Source organism: Diplotaxodon limnothrissa, linkage group LG16 (genome assembly GCF_057381915.1).
Source record: "Diplotaxodon limnothrissa isolate DT_005_m linkage group LG16, D_limnothrissa_male_GT1.1, whole genome shotgun sequence".
Lineage (NCBI taxonomy): Eukaryota > Metazoa > Chordata > Actinopteri > Cichliformes > Cichlidae > Diplotaxodon > Diplotaxodon limnothrissa.
Window position 1 is genome coordinate 11,548,130 of NC_140611.1, and position 18,038 is coordinate 11,566,167.

At 40.6% G+C, this 18,038-nt stretch overlaps 1 protein-coding gene across 2 annotated transcripts in view; it reads right to left on the reverse strand.

Annotated features, from left to right (window-relative positions):
- Positions 1-348: 348 nt before the first annotated feature.
- Positions 349-18,038, reverse strand: part of pde1a (phosphodiesterase 1A, calmodulin-dependent) — a 47,981-nt gene continuing 30,291 nt past the window's right edge. Inside the window, exons 5-18 of one of the 2 annotated variants that reach the window (XM_085373720.1) lie at positions 16,761-16,874; positions 16,488-16,670; positions 10,508-10,574; positions 9,018-9,134; positions 8,778-8,918; positions 8,357-8,457; positions 7,741-7,866; positions 6,976-7,077; positions 4,654-4,774; positions 3,773-3,854; positions 3,050-3,170; positions 1,850-2,034; positions 478-642; positions 349-419 (exon numbers count right to left, since the gene is read on the reverse strand). In XM_085373720.1, coding sequence (XP_085229846.1) covers positions 349-419; positions 478-642; positions 1,850-2,034; positions 3,050-3,170; positions 3,773-3,854; positions 4,654-4,774; positions 6,976-7,077; positions 7,741-7,866; positions 8,357-8,457; positions 8,778-8,918; positions 9,018-9,134; positions 10,508-10,574; positions 16,488-16,670; positions 16,761-16,874 — 1,696 coding nt within the window. The remainder of the gene's footprint in view (positions 420-477; positions 643-1,849; positions 2,035-3,049; positions 3,171-3,772; positions 3,855-4,653; positions 4,775-6,975; positions 7,078-7,740; positions 7,867-8,356; positions 8,458-8,777; positions 8,919-9,017; positions 9,135-10,507; positions 10,575-16,487; positions 16,671-16,760; positions 16,875-18,038) is intronic. The other variant, XM_085373719.1, reaches the window with a different exon arrangement.

The window sequence follows — 18,038 nt, forward strand, 5'->3', positions numbered from 1 at the left end:
ACCTGCCTGCCTCTGTTTTTATTTAAATGATGACATCTATTTCACAGACAGCATTCCTCTGAATCTCTAATAAAATCACAACACATTTTCACCACTGTTAATGGGCCATGAAGCTGCTAAGAAGCTGTTATCTAATGAATCTTTTCACTCTGAATGTGATATTTTCATGGTCAGTTGTAAAAAAAAAATCCCCAAAAAAACAAAGGTCTAGTGGCCCTTTTCAGTCACTGAAGGACCACTTAGTCAGCTGCTGTGTTTAAACAGAGAGTGTGAACTCTGCACGGCAACGCCCTGTTGCCAGGGTCGTCTGCCACAGTCAAATACAGTGGTACGTTTGGCAGAGGGCAGTCAGGCGTTTTCAGGCACTTCATCTTCCTCTTTCTCCTCCTCTGGGGCCTCCCCTGTAAAGGTTACCACAGCTAAAGGTGAGTTTGAGGGTTAAATGTCAGGAAGTTATGTTTGTTGTCAAGTTCATACCATTCAACATTTGGTCTGGTGACTTGTCATGAGATTCACCAGGAGGTGAGCAGTCAGAGTTCTGTGGCTGATCGGCAGCGGGTCCATCAGGAGTACGATGGCTGGTTGAGGCATGTGATTGGAGGTCCACACTTTCTTTTTCTTCTTGCGCCTTGCTGGCTAGCTCTGTTCACAATAGGCAAACACAGGAAAATACACAAATTTTCAACTGAAAAAAAAATTGTTCCATCAAATCTGGGGATCTTCTTCAAGCCTGGGCCCTTGATGGTTTGAGACTCTTAGCTGTTTCTAGGACTAGTGTTGGAGAAGTTTACACTCAGTTCAGTGTTTTTTGCATCTGATATTTGGTGGATATTTACATTAATGGCAAAGCTTGTGTGTAGATACATCACCACAACAACCTGACTGGCAAATGTTTCCAATATCAGAATCTATCTCAGAAGATGAGACACTTTCCCACTATATTACATTCCCAGTATATTAGATATGATATGTGGTGCTAAGCCAAAAATCACACCTAACTCAAATGTTGACTACCCAAAGGTAAACAGGTGGCACTTGCACAAAACTTTAGAAAAAGGTGGACAAATCTCAGTTCAACAATTTAACCTCTCACTGTATTGTGATCATGTCAACAAGGAAAAAATGACTTCGCAGTGGAAAAATATCGATTTTGTTGGGATATTTATCGGCAGCACCGTTATTAAATTTTTTTGTCTTACAAATTACAGCAGTCCACAGCTGAGTGTGTGAAACAAGCACAACAAGGCTAAAAGCACAAAGATGGTAGCTTATATTAAAATAAGGGTACAATTTTCTCAAGAGCATGTTTTATAAAAATGCAGACAAACATTTTCTCCAAAGAGTGTGAGATTATTATATTATCTGCCACGTTAGACCCCTAATTAAAGATTGTGAAATCATTATGTAGTTTTAGTTTGCATTATTCTCCTGACTTAGAAGAAGGTGATAACTATTACAGTTATTAAACTGATTTGTATTACATTAGACTGCTGATTTATTGTGAATGAATGATATTGTTTTATGATGCATTATACTGCTGAGGTATAAGAATTGTATGGAATAAAAGATTGTTGATTGAGCATTTATACACCGAGTATTGTCTTTCCTTCAGCCCAAAGATCAAAAGAATTGGGAGAATTGAACAATTGACATTTGTTACACTGAAAAACATCTCGTTTTTTGAGAAATCACTTATAGATTGTTGGAAGCTTTGTCTTATAATGTCCAAAAGCGCAAAACAAAATAATAACACTCCAAATAAAACAATTTTTTTCTAAATTTGGTTGTAGAAACTTTACCTCGAATGATTCTGAGTTTCTTGAATATTTGTTTGTGACTGTATGTGTACCGTGCACAGATAGTTCTTTCCATCTGTCCTTGTTGCTGGTAATGACACCAGAGAGGTGCAGCTTCAGTGCCAGCAGATCAATGGCTGTCAGGGAAAAGTCCATCTGTCCATCATCACTGTTCCCATGGCGAACACTACTGTGTCTCTGCACTGACTCCACGGTAACTGAACCGCTTCCTGTTAGACTGAAACAGAGAGAGAGGTGTAAAGCGATGAGAGGGACTGCCTTTTCCACCTTGGATGTATTAATGTATTAAGGAAAATTCCATATTGCATTGATTGAATAAAACCTGGTGAATGAGCAATACTTTTTTTCTACATGGCCAAAAACTTTATATTTCTATGAGAAAAACAATGTTACTTGATTTTGTGCAGTGATGACCTGCCCTCACACACCGATCAACATATGCTGTAGTCGAGGCATTTCCTGTGGACATTTAGCTGATTTAAGGTTGGGACTGTTACTGGTTCTTGTACCAACAAGTTATATTTTACCCTCTTTGCCCACTATGTGGTCTTGAAGAACACCAATTACTATTTGTGTCATGTATCTGTACATCGTGCTATGTACAGGTGTGCATCCATGTCCTGCATGCAACTCTCTCCATAGTTTCCTGTCAGTTCTCTGTACTAATAAAGATTGTATAATAAAGACAAAACAAAAAAAAACCCAAATAAATCTTTTTTTTTTTTAAGAAAAGAATAAGTAGTTGTACAATTGAGTGATTAGACTGGGTTTCACAGTTTCTGGTCTAAGACCAGCCTATTTTCAATGATTTTTCATCCAAAATCATCAAGTATGAATAAAAATGACTTTATGCAGTGTTGTAAAAACAATTACAAGTTTGTACAACCAGCTTCTGCAGCAGTAACTTACAGTAATAATTATCTGTATGACTTTATCAGTTTCTCACATTGCTGTTAATGTATTTGAGTCCACTATACTTTATAACATTGCTTTAGTTGACTGAGGTTTGTGGACATCTGTTTATGCACAGTGCCACCACAGATTTCAATCGGGCTGAGGTCTGGACTTCCAAAGACTTGTTCTGATGTGGATTAAGAGTTTCAGCTGTTATCAAGTCTGTTGCTTTTCTTTTGTTGTGGTTATTCACTGAGGAATCGTTCATGTTAAAAACCTTGTGTCTAATACACATGTTGAATAAGTCACTGAACTTACAGCAGTAATAGCAGCAGTACCTGGATCTCCTGTTTCCAGTCTCTCTGGCCTTCCTGTCCTCCTCTATTAGAGGACCAATCACTTTCTCTGTCGTGTCAATCAGTACACTGAAGGTTGGCTCCACAATGAAGTCTATGAAACCTGAATCCCAAGAGAAATGTTAGGATAATAGAAGAAGAGAGAGCAAAATATATAACAAGCGCATCTGTTACGTGTCTGCAGGCTGCATGTTGTCTTTCCCTCTCCTTTTGTTTGCCACTCCCTTAGGTACGCAGACTGCAGGCTGATGTCTTTTTGTTAGAAACACTAGGTAAGTAGGTTGATGCCACCCATGTAATTTTGAGCTTGTTTTGAGTTGAGGTTTAGGGTCTTTCCCCCCTGTTTTTGTTTTTCTAGGATAATAGCTCAGCTAAGTTTTGGTTTTGCCTTTTTGGTGGTTTTTTTGGCACAACCTAACTGTCCCTTTCTCCCCCACATTTGTTGTTTAAATTTGGGTTACTTATTTTGTGAGAGCGCTGCCATTAAACTTTTTTTATAACACCTGTACCAGGTTTCCAGAGTCGTTGTGTCATCCTCTCCTGCCCTCGAGGAGACGTAACAGCATCATTACTAATAATAACTTAATACTGGTTCTTTTTCTTATAATAAATCACTACCAGATAGTAAACATGAGAATAAAGTTTCAACAGCTGTTTGCAAATCCAGCACAAGTTTATGAAGTCCTTTCTCATTGTGACTCTTACCTATCTGAGACTGGGCAATCATCGTAGCTTTACGGTCACAGAGAGGAGAAAAGGGGAGCCCAAGTTCAACCTCTTTATCTCCCTGGAAACAATGTAGAAAGTGGGACAATATAACACTGTGTCTTCAAGTACTCAAGTTAACTTTATGGGATTTGCATTCAGTTTCTGCTTGAGCCTTAAACAATAAAACACAATGGAGACATCCTCCTCATGGAAATAAGCTAAAATATCTTCATCATTACAACATGGGCAATAGAGTCTTTCAGTGTTTCAGAGTGCTTCAGTGATAACACAAAAATGTATTCTTACCGATACAAGTTGACTGGAATTCGTTGGGAGGACTCAAAAAAGTTAAGTGTTGTATAACAAAACAAACAGCTCTGCAGCACCCAGGTCATCACCTGTAACTGTTACAGAGCTCATACAGTTTCTAGTAATAATGTCAATTATGTCGGCTATGACAACTGAAAAAGATTTTATTAATTCTAAATGGCTAATTAGGCTAACGTTGCCTTTATTTGTTAATGCAGCAACAATTAGCTAATTTTTCTTTACTGGTTGATTTATTTTTAACATGGCACCAAATTAATTTTGCAGTAGGCATTACAAAGAGAAGGGTATCAGAATTCTGTGTTATTATATGGAGAAATCCTGTTTTAAAGAACCTTCTAAATTGTTGCTAAGCCATGATGGGAAATGGCAGTCAAGGGTTTACTAAAACACTTTTACAAAGTATACAACCAGTGACAGTGCCTGTGTTACACTGATTTTTAGTGTTTTATTGATTTACAGAGGATGATTCCTTGGCTTGATTTGATAGTTGATTTTAAAGTCCACGAGCATCCTCACAAATGAGAACCCTCACTGACAGATGTTTGTACCTGTCTAAAAAATTCCTCCATCAGACTGTGGGTCCAGCGGTAGTGCAGTGGCCATGCTTTGGCTGGATGGCTGATGTCTGCAGCATGAAGCATCAGAGACAAAACCTTCACTTTGTCTATACTGGAAAGGAAAAGGAAACAAAATCATTTCATTAATATCCATCAATCAAAAAGAAACTATATTACCTTGACTAAAAACTGAGCATCTACATTTTTGGACCTGTAGAAGATCAGCAAAAATGTCTTTTGAGAATGACTTGTGAAGGAAAGAAACTGCTCTGCTACAGCTTCCCATATGTTATGTGAACAGTGCTGTGCCTTTTTGTATTTTGATCATATTGTGCAGACTGTACAGTTCTGCCCGCTGCTGCAGCAACAAAAGCAGAACCAGCGTGTTGACAGGCTGATGACAGCGTCTTCCCCCAAAATCCATCCAAGCGTGAGCTGAGAATCACGACAGCTGCCAGCACCCCCTCCATACACACTCAGACACGCTTACACACAGAGACACACAGATACACATGGACACACCTCCGCAGGTCCAGCAGGACTGACAAACATAGAGGAGATACTGGACTCTGGTACTATTCCTGTGATAGCTCCTACAGGAACGCACAGGGCAATCTGGTCCAGCAGCCTGCAGGAGCTTATGTTGGGCCTTTTCACCACACTCCCACAGATGATCTGGTCGTCTCTGTCAGATAGACTAGCCTTGCACAGTCTGCCGGAAAATCTTTTATGAAACTGCAGAGGAATCTAATTTTACATATTTGAGTGGGAAAAGTCATTTTTGTGTGAAGAATGAAAAGTATTTGTAGTTCAGAGTATCAGCGGGTTTAGAAATGGTAAATATTAGATTTTTAAGATGAAATTGAAGAAGTCTATTTACGTAAGAAAGACAGAAAGACATGTTTTCACTTAGAGAATTTTATTTACCTAAAAGGTTCTTAGAAGTCTTACAAAGTTCAGGGTTAAATTAGCCACAGGCTCAATATAAAACAATGTGGTGACCTGAGACAATGGAAAGCGAACGACAACTTCAAGAGACAACGGCCGAAACAACCATCAGTGTACAAGAAGTGGGCCTACTGGAGAAAAACCTTTTCTACACCTCTATAGTGAGCCACTAAAGTGACTACCAGTGAGAGTGAAAAATATTGTTGACTGACATACATCAGCCGGAGCATCTGCAGGCGACCAGCTGTCAGCTTCAAAGCAATGTGCAACAAGCCTTACTTAATCTTTCTAATCTCCAGCTCAGGGCATAAATCTGGTCACAAAAGGAAATCTGAGAAAAAGATGAGTTCTCTTATTCACTTTATCAGTCTACAGTCTCAGCTTGATAGTTTAGCAACATATTGAATACAACATGATGTTCATTTTGTAAATTATCAACTTCATCAGAGGGGAAAGGGGGATGAAGGAGAGTATGCCTTACTTCCCAGTGTGACTTCCCAGTGATTGACTGGTAATAGCTACTACACCATGTGTGCCCAGTATGTCTTGGTTACTATGCTCAGCTGGAGGTTTTAAGACAGGACCTCACTAACAAATGGGTGACATGATGGTGGCACCTGTTTGCTAACACAGGAACTAATTTCATGCCATCGACACAGCACCATCTTAAACATAATTAGCTGCTACATCTGTTGCAGTGTTAGCTTTCACAGCTGTAAGCCGACCGTTATCGTGCGCTTTCCTCCACCAAACCTAAGCCAACAAATAAGTGATATTTTTCACGGCACGATTTTATAACTAAAGGCTTTCAGGTTTATCGTTTCTTCCAATGACAGACTGCAGACATTCTAAAGTGATATGAGCCAACATTATCTGGAGTCACCAATATGTTGTACAAACTAACCAAAAACATTATCTATAATATCTTATCTGCTAGCAGGACCCTCTCCTGAATCAATTTTATTGGCAATCAAGGCCTCAATTTTGCATGTGGTAGAAATTAAGGATCTGCAAATATCCTGTTTAATAATACAATAAATTGACTTTTTCCAGTTTGCCAGTTACACAACATTTGTGGCCACAGCAGGACATGACGTTATTTTCATGTGGTGGAAATAAACTGATAGAATGAATCCGTTTCTTTTTACTTTTCCATCTGAACTGGAAAAGTTTGGTCACAATGATACATTTATGCAAAATAATATATTTATTTATTAAATAAAGCTGTGGAAAATATGAAAAGTACACAAAGGCATGGATACATTATGTTTTGTTAACAAAACATAATGTATCATTGGCTATCACTGATCTAATGATAGCCAGTTACAAAGGTCAAAGGTCACTAATAATGGCTAGAGTTCTGACCTGTGTGTCTGTGTTAGGGCATTCCTCATGGTCTTGATCTGCTGGAAATGACAGGACATGTCTGTTGACATCACCATCTCTATCACCAGAGACCTCAGCTCCCTATGAAAAATAAATAAACAAACACATCCAGTAATCACCCATCAGTTCTCATCAAAGAGCCCACACCTCTGAAAGTTTGTCAACTTGACATTGTCGAGACGCTGTGGGAACTCAACTTCTTTTGGGTTCAAAAAACAAGTCAAGTAAATAATTAAAGTTTAGGATTATGCATTGATTTTTGGTTAGGGTTGGGTAAACGGCTAGGGAAAGCATTATGTCAATGAGATGTCCCCACAAGGATATGAGTACACACAGTGTGTGCGTGTGTGTGCGTGTGTGTGTGTTCACATATATCATGCCAGGTTGGGGCACTAACCAGACTTCACACTAACACATGAGGACTGTGTCATCATGTGATGAAAACTCTGTTTCTGAAAACAATACTAGCTGTATAGAAAACACTTTAACCAAGGAAACATATTTAAAATATTTTCAGTCACCTGATTTTTACAGAATCTGCTGGGAATTCTGTAAATGTCATCAGAACAGTAAGTATTTTAAAATAGCCCTTTCTTTGTCTCTTAGAGAAGGAGTTCTGTACATCAACACAAAGGACACAAGGTGGAGTTTTGTATGTAGTTGTGATGTCAAAGCTCAGGGTAAGGGCATTTAGGTGCATTGAGATGGAAGCACAAACATCAAGAATTGGCAGTAAGGGCAAACCTCCAGTCATCTTTGTTCAGGTTGACCAGGATATTCATGTCTTCTTCAGCCATCAGCCTGTAGGCAGCGCTGACATGATAGTTCTCCAGCACTGACCTGTCATTGTACAGAATGGCCACTTCCGACCTGACAGACAGACACAACATCCAATCAGATATCTTCTGCAGTTTGTATACAGAAGCCGCAACATCAGCAGGTTTCCTGTTGTTCCCCTACTTAAGATTCACCACACTTGCTGAAATTTTGGAAAAAAAAGAAGGGTGGGGGGACTCCAGATGAATCCCACTGTGTTATTCCTAGCGCCTCCTTAAACCTGTCACCATGCTTTTGAATCAAGCATCTGGAACTCTGTTGGATGAATTCACAACTCACCCAGTGAACTGGCAGATTCCCATTGTTTTATTATGTAAGATAAAGATGTTTTTCATGAGTCTTTAAACACAGGCCTAATTCATATGTTATGTACTACGTGACAAACTTTATATTGTTAACTTTATATTGTGTTTAGTGTTAAATGTCAAATATCAATTACCTTAAGTTAATTATCTTGAGAAAAACTGTCCCTGTCAAATCAGATCCCCTGATAACCTACATGAAGTGTTACCATCTACATTACCTGGTGTGGATGTGGAAGTTGTTGGTGGTTCCTGTGTGTTCAAAGTCGTGAATTGCTGCGGCAAAAACCATTGCAAGAATTTCCAACTCGCTCAGCCAGTGCTGCACACACACACACACATCATTAGTTAGCTTCTATAGACAACTGTCTTTGCAAGCCATGTGCAGGCAAGCACAGTTGCACAACAAGATTGTGACAAAATGATATCCACATAGGTGTTTTTGAAAATCTACTTCTGTCTTTGTGTGGGCTAATTTAAGGTTTGGACATCAGCAACGTTTTGGAAAATGAGGACATGCTGCGTGGTCCTAGGAAAGACTGTTTGAGGATTCAGCTTTTAAGAATCTGGTTTATTTTAACAGCAGTGTAAAGGGATGCCAGAGGTTCCCCACAAAAAGATGTGCACGTGTGTGTGTGTTACCATCAGTCCAGTGTGTAGCATCAGAAAGTGGGCAGTCTGAGTGACATCAGCGGCATGAATAAGGTTGTGGTAGGGGTTCCTGTGTTTGCTGTAACCGTTCTCAAGCGCTTCAACAAACTGCACCAGAGCCTGCACAGGAATCTGAACACAAAACTGTAAGTTAGCACAAAGACTAAATGTACTTTCCCCAGTATTAAGTTCGCCCACCACCAGATTTGAACAAAATTAAACTGCGAGTACCCTGAACCTGTTGATGAGGTCATAGCGGGTCAGAAGGTCGTAGACTAGGAACTTGAGGGCGTGCTCTCCTGTGGCCTCGTGGAAGGCAAAGACATCAAAGGACCACTGATCCACCTCCTGAGAAATGCATCAACAAATACCATCTCACATGTAAGGTATGATTACAGCAGGGGGGTGTGACATAAAGCTGGTGAGACCTTAGTGAAATGAAGATTTCTGCCAGTAGAGGGCACTGTCCTGATAATGTTTGCTCAAACAGGAAGGATCTAAAACTCAGATTAATTATCACATTTACTTACACAATTACATTTAAAGCCTCTCATTGGGTCGTGCTTTGCATCATGCAAGAAGCGTGGACTAGAATAATTCAATTTTTTTCTAAGTTTGTAGACAAAAGGAAGTGCAGAGGAGGAAACATATATCATTAATGTACTAAATCTACATTGTCCTTCACCACAGTGTCTTGCCTTTCTCCGCTTCCTTCATTTATTGTTTATCTCCTCTTTTCCTTCTCTGCTTCATTTTTTTGTCTATATTTCATTTTCATGCCTTCCTTCCTAATAACCTCTTACTATCCAAAGCACTTCTGTTTCCTGCTTTCAGTCACTGTTTTTGGTTTTTCCACCCTTCTTTTCTTTATCTTACTTTCTTTTTTCCCTGGTAAGCTATCCAGGCTGTACCTCGCCTTTTGTCCTTTGACAGCTAGGACATAGACTCCAACACCCTCCCCCAATCCTGACTTGGACAAGGGTTTAAAAAGGCTGGTTGGCTGGCTGGTTGGCTAGCTGGCGGGATGGATGGATGTTTTATTAGCTCCTTTTATTTCCGCCTTCCCTTTACAGCTTTACCTTTTTCTTGTGCTTACCCTCATACTCTTCCCAAATCCCACTTTTTCTTCTCTTCCAAATGTCCTCTCTTATCTCCTTTCATTGCTATATCTTTACTTCATTCCTTTCCTCCCAACCAGGTCCTCACTTCCTTCTCTGTCTCCTTTATCATTACCCCTCTCAGTCTCTCTCTAGCGTCTCCTTTCCTTTTTGCAATTCGTATTTCTTTCCTACTTCCTGTTCTTCCTCTTGTTTTCCTCTCACTTTCTTCCCCTTTTTGTCTATTTCTTATTTCCCATTCCCAAGTCCTCCCTGACTCATTCACTCATTCATTCCTCTTTTCTTTTCACATTGCCTCCTTTCCATTTCAACTACCTTACTTTTTTACCCTCCTTGTCATTCTCACGTTCCTCTTTTCATCATCCTGGATTGCTTTTCCCTGCGTTTCCTACCTTCTTACACACTTTCTTACCTCTTCCAGTCTTTTTGTCATTCTTTATTTTGTTTCATTTTTTGTTTTTCTCTCCCTTCATTTCCTTTTAAGGCTCTGAACTCAGAACTCTTACTGAAAAGGTTTTGTTTTTTTTCAATTGCTAATCAAACGCAGGTTTAATACAATAAAATGTCACCTGCTGCCAGTGGGAACGCAGCAGTAATTTTTACCTTCAGAGCTGTCAAAGCTGTGGGAGGATAGGTCAGACCAGCCATGTTGGACGTCCGTCTGTACATCCTGTTGTCACACACACAGATAAAAATATCACGCACTAATTTCACACATTGATACAGGCAGTGGCATGCATATAAACACTCCCCGCACAGACCCCCTCCAGCCACCCTCCTCCACAGTTTGTGACCAGGATGGATTGTTTGTTGTCATGGTAACCGTATTCTAAACACACACACAGACACACAATGAGCGCTGCTTCGGTGCAGCAGATATTTTTTGATTTCATGCGTCATTAAGCTGCAGCAGATGAACTGATACCGTTCTATCACTGCGAGTCATTTACAATATAATAATAGTGGACTTCACAGTTTCCCTATATGATCTCCATCCCCAGCTCTCTTGCAGGCTAACATTGTTACACTTCATGTTGGACCCTTTAATCACATCTGCGGTGGAGTCAGCCGGATGTTCTGCCGTTTATTTTGAAGAAAATCTATGACTGTTCTCTGTTCTGTCTGCAGGTGTTCCAGATTTCTGCTGCAGATAAAAATAACTGAAATGACTAAACATCTGAAAGTGTTCTTTTGAAACAATCATTTGACAGAATTCTGCGATGCCTCACTGCTTTTCTGCACATGTATAACAAGTTTTAAGATAAATTAACATATAGAGCACTAGGCTCAGAGGTTAAGAGAAACCTCTGCATGTCAGTGAAGTGGCAGGGAATACATTTATGACGTTACTGTAAAGATAAGATACAGTTACATTAAAAAGTATACTTTTCATGTTGTTTATGGCTCTTCAACATCATATAAAAACAATTCACATATCCAAGAAAACTCTTTTGCAGGTGCTGGACTATGGAAGAAAAATGTCAATAGCAATAAAAGGCTAAAGTCTGCACAGCACTGTTTTCTCAGCAGTCCTTTATCAATAAAGGTCTGTCATGGTAAGCTTGGGTTCCTGTTTTTAGTTGATTTAAGGGCTGAAAAATGAAGTAAATTCAACGTGTCATAAACTGCAGATCTTCTAAATAACCAAAAGTGAGTCAATCCTCATAGGCTCACATGTTTAGCTGTAATTGCAAGCACTCTGAAACCCTGCACTGTAACCTATGGCATAACTTGGCATGCACCTCCCTAGAAATGTAACTAAATATTGTGATTGGCCTGTTCAAATTCCTAATGCGCATTTCCTGCTACTTTTTCACAGAAGTTTGTTAATTTATCAGTGACAGAATAAAAATCATTGACTAAATATTGTCATGATCTGAGTGATGTCTGGTGTTTTTCTGTTTGGGTCCTGTGTTCTCCTGTGTCCACCTATGTGCCCTGATTGCTCACCTCCTTCTCTCATCTTCAATCTAACATCTATGGAAAGAGATGTTAGGGATTATGTAGCCAACTGTTCCATCTCTGCACGCAGTCAGAGTAACTCCCAGCAACCCTCAGGTTTACTCAAACCGCTAGTTACACCTCACAGGCCCAAGTTACTTTGGACTTCATTACCAGGCTACCCATCTCCTCTCCATAATAGGCCGGTTCTCAAAGTTCGCTCATTTTGTTGCTCTTCAGAAATTACCCACTGCTACCAAAACCACCCAACTGCTCATTGATCATGTTTCAGGCTCCATGGCATTCCGCTGAAGATCGTTTTGGACAGGGGTCCTCAGTTCACCTCCCAGGTCTGGAAGATCTTCACTGCAGTGGGAGCCAACATCAGCCTCAGTTCCAGGTTTCACCTGCGGACCGACGGCCTGACCAAGAGGCTCAATCAAGAGTTGGAATTGGCTCCGTTTTGTTATGACACAAAACTCAGCCATCTGGTCCTCAGAGTTCCCATGAGTAGAGTACAGAACAACTCACTCACCTTATCTGCTACTGTCTCTCACCTTTCAACGTATCCTTAGGTTACCACCTGCCTGTCTGTAGAAGCAGATCTGTTCTTTCCATCTAGCACCACCTGCAGATAGCGCATTTAGGACCAGAGGCCGTACTCCGAACAGTCGATCAACACTGCCACTATGCAGATTGCCTCCAAACACCCACTCTCAGATATGAACTAGGACAAAAGGTTTGATTAGCCACTAAAGATATTCATCTTAAGGCCATCTCTCTTGCAAGCTCGCTCCCTGTTTTATTGGATGATATGAGATCGAGATTGTCATCAGCCTTTCAGTGGTTAAACTCAAGCTTCAAGCATCCATGCACATCCATCCCACATTCCACATCTCCCAGGTCATGCCCGTCAACTACAGTCCATTGTGGCTCTTGTTCTCCTGCCAAGTCTCTGATTAAACTTACCCGCAGTGCAATCTCCTAGGGGTAGGCAACTCCAGGCCTCGAGGGCCGGTGTCCTGCAGGTTTTAGATGTGTCCTTGATGCAACACAGCTGATTTAAATGGCTAAATGACCTCCTCAACATGTCTTGAAGTTCTCCTGGTAATGAACTAATCATTTGATTAAGTTAACCCGGGTGATATCTAAAACCTGCAGGACACCGGCACTCGAGGCCTGAAGTTGCCTATACCCCTGCCCTAGACGCTGGCTCATGGTAAAATCCACCAAGTCCTCTTGCAAACTCTTTCCCCAGAAATGCAACTACTCACTGTTCTCAATTGCCTGACCTCCTGCTCACATCATAAACTTGTCTTGTAAAGTATGTGCACACCAATGTGCTGCGCTTTTGTGAAAAATTCATTCTACAGACTTGGAACTACAAGCACACTTGTTGCCAAATAATGATCTGAATGGTCAGATCTGTCAATGCTGGCTGTGTGGCAGGCAGGAGTAGGACCTAAACGCAGGACTCAAACACAAAGGGATAACTAGAAGAGGCAGCTACTCAGATACTAAATTCACAAAAACAAAACCTAACGCTGGAAAATGAAAACACGAAACTGGAAGAAAACTCGAGGAAGTGATGGACACGAGGAGCCCAGGAGAACACACAGCAACATGGACAACACAACAACAAGTAGAGGAAGACAGGGGACTTAAATGCACAAAGACTAATGAGGGGCTAGGAAACAGGAGGAAACACGGCTGGTAGTAATCAGGCACAATGAGACAGGGAGAAGGGAAACTGAACTCACTGAACACAGGACGAGAGACTGTCAAAATAAAACAGGAAAGACACTGAGACACAGACTAAGAGACAAGGGCTTGACACTGGGACCAGGGGAGAAACAGAAGCAGAGAACAAGACAGAATGAGGACACAGAGAGGATGAGAGACATGACGGACTGGGGAGAACACAGACAAGACCAAGATGACCACAGCATGAAAGGGAGGAGACTAAATGAACACAAATCTAAGAACTAGAAATAGAAATGACAAAACTAGGAAGATATGTAATATTTGAATGTAATATGTCCAAATGTTACACACTGAAAGTGTTAAATTTTGAGGAAGAAAACAAAGAAAGAAAGATTCTGGGTTCATCCAAGTCTCACAAGAAGGCAGCAAGGGGGAGATTTTAATGGTTTGATCCAGGATTTGAAGCTGTATCACCACCGCATTCACACATATTTCAGGATGTGAGTGGGGAAGTTTTAACTCTTGTTGGCAGAGTTGGAAACAACTTCTGAGGAGGCAGAGAAATCATTTCAGAGAGCCGACTGGCCAGAGTAGTGTCTAGCTGTGTGTCTGGGGTTAGTATTATTTTACTATTACCATATAATTGTACCTGTGCCTACTTTGAGCGACGAGCACACTTGTTACCACATACAGTGGTCTGATTGGGTCAGATCTGTTATTTTGGAGCTGAGAAATAGCAAGAATCAAGCTTGGTTTGAAAAAATAAATGCTAAAATACTCTATATTCAGTGAAATGATACGGTGAGTGTGAAAGGTTGCAGTAAGTACAGGTGAGTACAAAAAATATTTTCATGCACAAAATATTTGTGCAAAAGTACAAAAGTCTTTAGAGTCAAACAGCAGGATAAATTGTCATTTGACTGTTTTATCTTCCTTTACCACCTTACTGTTTTTCTTCTCAGATTGCTCTTTCCCTGCCTTTGTTACCTGTGTACTTTTCTACAGCCTTTTTTCAATTTTTCTTTTGTTTTTGTTTTTTTCTCAATTTCTGTTTAAGGTTCTGAGCTGTGAAAAAAATGAGCTCTGACTGAAAAGGTTTTTATTTGTTTTAACTTCTGATCAAATGTCGGTTTAATACAATAAAATGTCACCTCCTGCCAGCGAGACAGCCGCAATCGTTTCTACCTTCAGGGTCAGAATATTCCAGAAAACACTCTCCAAGTGCTGGACTACAAAAGAAAAATGTCAATAGCAAGAGAAAGGCAAAGTGTGCACAGTTCTGTGCTCCTACAATTATTAATAATTACCTGTCATGGTAAGCTGTTTTTAGTTCATTTAGCTCTATGGATAGTTTCCGCCTGCACAATATTATGGTCCCCATTAGAGTCACACAGCAGGATAAAATGGGGTATGCTTTACTGTGTGATTGACGAGTTGCTGCAGTATGAGGGTGAGTGTAGAATTCCTCAGTTTCTAAGTCAGACCCAACTTTTATGAAATGTAATCATATGAATCCCTCAACATTGAATCTGGTCCACATGTACCTGCAAGAGCATTCACAAGGTCCAGCTGTGGAACTGGATTTGAGTCACAGTCAGTGCTGGAACTCATCCCCTGGTGTTCAGGACCTATAAACCAAACTAGGAAAGCCACTTCACTTTGGAGCTGGCTTTGTGTGCAAAAAGATGATCAGGTTCTAGCGAGGGGCGAGTGCAATTAGAAGATCAGTATTGTCTACAGTGTGGTTGTATGTTGAAGTCTTAACCCTCTCGAGGCAGGCATTGCTGATTTGCAACAATTAAAAACTAACAACCTGATTACCCCACATACATATTTTATGAGGTTTTTTTTACTCAAAAGTACCACTGCAGGACTGCAGAAAAAGTTTAATTTGAGCCTGAGAGGGTTAAGAGTAAAGTAAGGTCATTTTAAAAAACAAGCAAACACACAAAAACACCCAAAGTGGAGAGTATAGTTATCGGAAGTTCATTTGCGGAGTGTGGCATACTGTTCATCGTAATTATTTTTCTGGAAATCAGGGAGAAGGTAAGGGTGGACTGATGGGTCAACCAAACGTGAAAGCCTGAGTCCCTTGCACTTCACGCTGCTAATGGTGAGTTTTAATGGCAGCATTGACATTCCAGACTCTTTTCACATTGCTAGTCTCTTCCTGAGTAAGTATAAAACTTATAGTTATTTACAATTCAACATTCATTTTTGACTCTGAATTGACTCACTCCTCCCCTGTGACCCTAAATTGGATAAGTGGATGAAAACCGATGAATGAATGGGTGGATTGTGGGTTGTTATGCTTACATAAAACTCGAATATCAGTTGAGAAGTTGCAGCAAATTATTAATATTGTAAAGGTTTGTGAATTGTCCTGCAGGACTCAGTTCATGTTCATAATATGTTTTTTGTTTGTTTGTTTTTTGTAACAGTCTTATTATATAAGGAGATAATGGGCGATGTCAAAGTTACTTCATTATTTTCTAGGTCAGAGCACCTGGGAGGACATAAAGGAAGAAAGTGAGTCAGTATATAAATTCGTTCCAAGCTCTTCAGCCATTTTAATCCTTGAATAGGTCTGTTAACAGCTAATGGAGTGTGAAGCAGAGGTACTTAAAGTTTTCTGCAGTTTTATACACACTGAACAATGATTTAAAATGAGATTTACAAAGCTTAACTAATGCCTGCTATGTTTAATGGCCATTAGCAGCAGTTAGAGTGAGAATCTCATTGCTGGTGCAGTTGCGAAGACACTTTCTCTATTCATGAGCATTTATTTTGAATTCACAAAACCTGAATGCAGGCTTTTGGAGAAATTATGGGACTGAAACAATTTGTGAATTTCTTTTCTTCACACTCCGTGCAGTATTTCTAGCATGCTTATTAGTGAATACAAGCTTTCTGTTTAGCTGATCAGAGCAACATTTACCTCTCTACAAATATCCCAGCCTGCACTGCATGAACAATGCTCCTGAATCTTGGCTTCTCTTCAGGGCGACGCTTGGCCACACCCATCTTCCTGCTGAAGGTGCACGCCAGCCAGTCACGCACCTCGCTTGGCACCGACTCTGCCTGCAAGTCACTGAGCTCATCTTCAGTGTCCAGCAGGCGCCTGCAGAGAGAAACAGTCACATTTTTGGCAACTGCTGATAAAGCTTTATTTTCTATACAGCCATTCATTCAACAGCCTGCTCAGGCTCACCTGGTCTCATCAGTGTAAACAGCATCCAGCATGGCAGCTGCAAGCTCCAAGTGCCTCCGGAGTTCCTGCAGGTCCACCATACCACGGTCCATCTGCTCCAAGACCGCCTTCAGCCTGACAGCACAAACAAATATACAGTGCATTATACTAATTGAGCAAACAGTAGAAGAACAAGTAAATGATGCAAAGTTATTCAGAAGTTGGACGCCCAGTGTTAAAGGGCTATAGGTAACATTTAAAATCCTGTCAGGACCACTTTATTTGAAAGGAGATTGTTGTCTATATCTGCAGTAACTCATATTTGTCTGTACAGTTCTGTTCTGTATGTCCATGTGCATACACTGAAAGCTAAGAGGTAAAAAGAATGCAACAAAGGCCCCTAACACAGCAGAGCAGGCATCGGTTAGAAAACATATGGCATTAATTAACGGCATGTAACGCTTTAGCTGGAGGGAATCTGGGTTGCGAAGCAGCTTGCAGAGGCAGCAGTATCTGTATGGAAGGTGAAGCATCTTAAATATTAGTGAGTAGAATAAATTGAAGAATGTCAGCCTGGGCATCAGCTGATCTGATGGAACTGCAGGCTGAGCTTTACTGTCCAGCCTGACAGAACTAATGTTATGCTCAATTTTCTGTTAGATGCAGTTTAGTCACAAACACAATAAGCACTTTTAATTCGGTTATATGGCATTGATTTTATACTTTAATATAGTCAGGTATCTTCTTTTTCTTCATGGCTGCTGTGGATATCATTCCTCATATTTACAGCATATTTACATTTCTAAACATTCCGGAACTTTGGCGCATTCCGGAATTCCGAACATTCCGGAACTTTGGCGCATCCCGGAATTCCGAACATTCCGGAACTTTGGCGCATTCCGGAATTCCGAACATTCCGGAACTTTGGCGCATTCCGGAAATCCGAACATTCCGGAACTTTGGCGCATTCCGGAATTCCGAACATTCCGGAACCATGGCGCATTCCGGAATTCCGAACATTCCGGAACTTTTGCGCATTCTGGAATTCCGAACATTCCGGAATTCTGAACATTCCGGAACTTTGGCGCATTCCGGAATTCCGAACATTCCGGAACTTTGGCGCATGCCGGAATTCCGAGCATTCCGGAACTTTGGCGCATGCCGGAATTCTGAACATTCCGAAACCATGGTGCATTCTGGAATTCCGAACATTCCGGAACTTTGGCGCATTCCGGAATTCCGAACATTCTGGAATTCTGAACATTCCGGAACTATGTAGTTTGTGCTGCAGAACTGTCA